Here is a 3,105-nt window from a genome sequence, read left to right on the forward strand (position 1 = left end):
CGTGCTTAAGTGAAGCTAGTAACCCGATTGTTAAGTCAATCTGGCTTTCCCCCTCCTGAATGTCGCTTTGCTCCCAAGGCTGCCTGACCTTGGGACCCAGCCAACGGTCATCCATCCGAAGCGCCTGAATTTTTACGACAGGACCACCAAAGGTCGTAAGCGTGGAAAAAATGGTCCTCGGTCGCCTTTTTCAGTGGTGTCACTTTGAACAGTCATGATACGAACTGTCGTTAAGTCGAGGACTACCTTTAAATCAGACTTCCAAGTTGGAGGCCCAGACCAAGGTTAGGTGAGATGATTTGGTGGGAAGGGCAAGTGTTAGGATATGTGCGGAGTATATATAACCCTTGAATAAAAGGATATGCACACGGACGGAAGCGGTTTATGGGAACAGTTATGAATAAATATACTAACTATTTACTAAATATATAATAGTTATGAATAAACACAGAGTTGAACAAGTTGTGTTAATGTTTACTTGAAGAAATAGCACAGTACAATAAACAGTCCATGTCATACACGTTTTTAACGGTCGAGAAATATCCAGTTCTAAAGTCTTCTTACCGGTTTCAAGTCTTTTACAGCAGACCAATATCAAACCATAATACAACAGATAAACTTAGATATCAACAGAATATCAAAATAAACAGGGTTAGTCAGTCTCAAATTGCGTAGTCCGTCAGCCTCAGTATCAAGAGAGATCATCAGTGCAAAAGAGAAAAAAGAAAGAGAATTAAACCATGATCTATAGCTCCCTCTTAGGAGAACTTGTAGCAAATGACCCGCAACCTGATTATAGGCCACGGCTCCACAGGTTTGTCGACCCCCTTCTCTAAATGGTTGATGTAAACCAGGGCCCCCAAACCCCCAATACATGTTGAAAAATCGGGGTTGTGGGCGAGATTTGCAAGGCGGCGAGCGCGCAGTTCTGCTCGTCGGAGCGGACGGCGCTTGCTCTCGTGCAAAGCTCCGGAGTCGCCCGCACGTGCGTGGGCTCGCCTGCCGCAGCTGCCAAATCGTCCCCTCAAACAAAGCCGGGAAAATTTGGGGTAAGTCCGCCGTGCAGCCGTGCTGTTTCCCTTCCTAGGTATTGTGCTCGGCACCATCTTTGTCGGCGGGTCCCTCATGGCCGGACAAGAGATGACGCCTGGGGACCTCATGTCGTTTTGGTCTCCTCTCAGACCGTACAACGGTAAGGCCAGCCCCGTCTCCTCCCGTCCCCTACGCCAATGACGGATGATCCGTCTGGCTCTTAAAGAGAGCCGTCTGCTTCTCTTTCTCGATAGGTCCATGGCCAGCATGTCGGTCCTCTTTGGACAGGTAGGTGGGGCTGGCCGGGGGAGGATTCTTGGCGGCGTTCAGGTAGTCCTCGATTTAATGACAGTTCGTTTAGTGTCCGGGGTCCAAAAAGTGTGTGTTGGTTTGTTTCCCATGACTGTCGCAGCGTTCCCTGTGGTTGCACGATATACCTTCGGATGCTTGGCAACTGGTTCCTCGCAGTGTCCCTGGGCAGTGGGGTGGGGGTGCTTCCTGTGACCTCCCCCCTTTTGCGACCATAGTCCACGGGCAAGCCCACTCCCCTTAACCGCCGTGCAACCAAGTTAACGCCTGAAGAAACGTGGCAAGAAAGCGGGGGAACGGGCCTTAAACGAACGGAGCGCCTTTGCGGTCGCCAATTTGAGGACGCCTGGACCGTCCCGCTGGCGTTTTTCTTTCCCCAGGAGGAGAAGGAGGAGGAGGGCCCGGGACTGAGAGGCCCGGCTCGTACCTCGAGACACCTCCACCTCCCCCACCGCCCTCTGCCTCTCTTCCTTCCCTCCGGCAGGTCTTACGAGGCATGAGCGCCGGGGCGCGCATCTTTGAGTTCATGAACCTGACGCCGGAGATCCCTCCGTGCGAGAGACAAGCGCTCACCTGCAGCATGCTGACGGGCCACCTTGAGTTCCGCGATGTGACCTTCAGGTAAGGGCGGAAGCTTCCCGGGTTAGGAAGACGACGCCTCGAGTTCGAAGCGCGCCATTTTTGGCGGAGTGGGGGCGGAGAGAGAGAGAGCGGAGAGAGCAGATCCGTACGAGCGCCCGCCATAGGAGCCCTCGCTGTACGAGCGCCTGCTGAATGGACGATCCGTGCACGAGAAGTGTGACCGCCACGCGCGGCGCGGATCAGGCGTCTTCCACGAAACCGGGTGCGAGAAAGGATTGGACGGGGTGGGAGGGGAGGGGTCACAAGCGGGGGAAGAATGGGGGGAGGGGGCCTCCGTTGTCAGCCTCCCTTAGGCCTGATGACCTCTTTTCCTGTCGTCCTCCCCCGTCAAGCTATCCCACCCGGCCGGGCTACAAAGTCCTCGAGAACTTCAACCTCTCCATCCCGGCCAACAAAATGGTGGCCATTGTGGGCCAATCCGGGAGCGGTGAGTCTCTCCTTCACCTTGAGGGAGGGGCTCTGTGGGTGATTCCCCCAGCAAAAGGCAGCGATTGGCTGAAGGAATCCAGCCACTTCCTCCTCCCCATCCCCCTCTACCTATCGTCTATCTATTTTACCGATTGATCATGTAGATACATGCCTGATTGTTTGTCTATGACCTGTCTGTCTACATCCATCCATCCATCCATTTATGTTATCTGTCCATCCATCCACTTCTCTCTCTCTCTCTCTCTCTCTCTCTCTCTCTCTCTCTCTCTCTCTCTCCCTATCATCTGTATCAATCCATCATCTATTTTATCTATCACCTATTGTTTATCTATTACCTGTCTCTACATCCATCCACCTACCTACCTACCTACCTACCTATCTATCTATCCATCCATCCATCCATTTTCTATCTATCTCTATCTCTCTCTCTATATCTATCTATCATCTATCTATCTATCTATCTATCTATCTATCTATCTATCTATCATCTATCTATCTATCTATCTATCTATCTATCTATCCATCTATCATCTCTCTCTCTCTCTCTAATCTATCTATCTATCTATCTATCTATCTATCTACCTACCTGCCTACCTACCTACCTATCCATCCATCTTTCTATCTAGCTATCTCTCTCTCTCTCTCTCTCTCTCTCTCTCTCTCTCTATATATATATATATATATATATATATA

General features: G+C 51.0%; 1 protein-coding gene across 1 annotated transcript in view; it reads left to right on the forward strand.

Moving 5' to 3' along the window:
- The first annotated feature begins 1,079 nt into the window (after positions 1 to 1,079).
- LOC113431910 (succinate--CoA ligase [ADP-forming] subunit beta, mitochondrial-like) overlaps positions 1,080 to 3,105 on the forward strand; it is a 10,637-nt gene continuing 8,611 nt past the window's right edge. Inside the window, exons 1-4 of the mRNA XM_087949107.1 lie at positions 1,080 to 1,192; positions 1,287 to 1,320; positions 1,826 to 1,962; positions 2,316 to 2,410. Of these exons, the coding sequence (XP_087805233.1) occupies positions 1,291 to 1,320; positions 1,826 to 1,962; positions 2,316 to 2,410 (262 nt within the window). The 5' untranslated portion in view covers positions 1,080 to 1,192; positions 1,287 to 1,290. The remainder of the gene's footprint in view (positions 1,193 to 1,286; positions 1,321 to 1,825; positions 1,963 to 2,315; positions 2,411 to 3,105) is intronic.

The sequence above is a fragment of the Notechis scutatus genome, unplaced genomic scaffold (genome assembly GCF_049901735.1).
Source record: "Notechis scutatus isolate UNSWTSFEM ecotype Mainland unplaced genomic scaffold, rNotScu1.2 NSCUSCF97, whole genome shotgun sequence".
NCBI classification, from domain to species: domain Eukaryota; kingdom Metazoa; phylum Chordata; class Lepidosauria; order Squamata; family Elapidae; genus Notechis; species Notechis scutatus.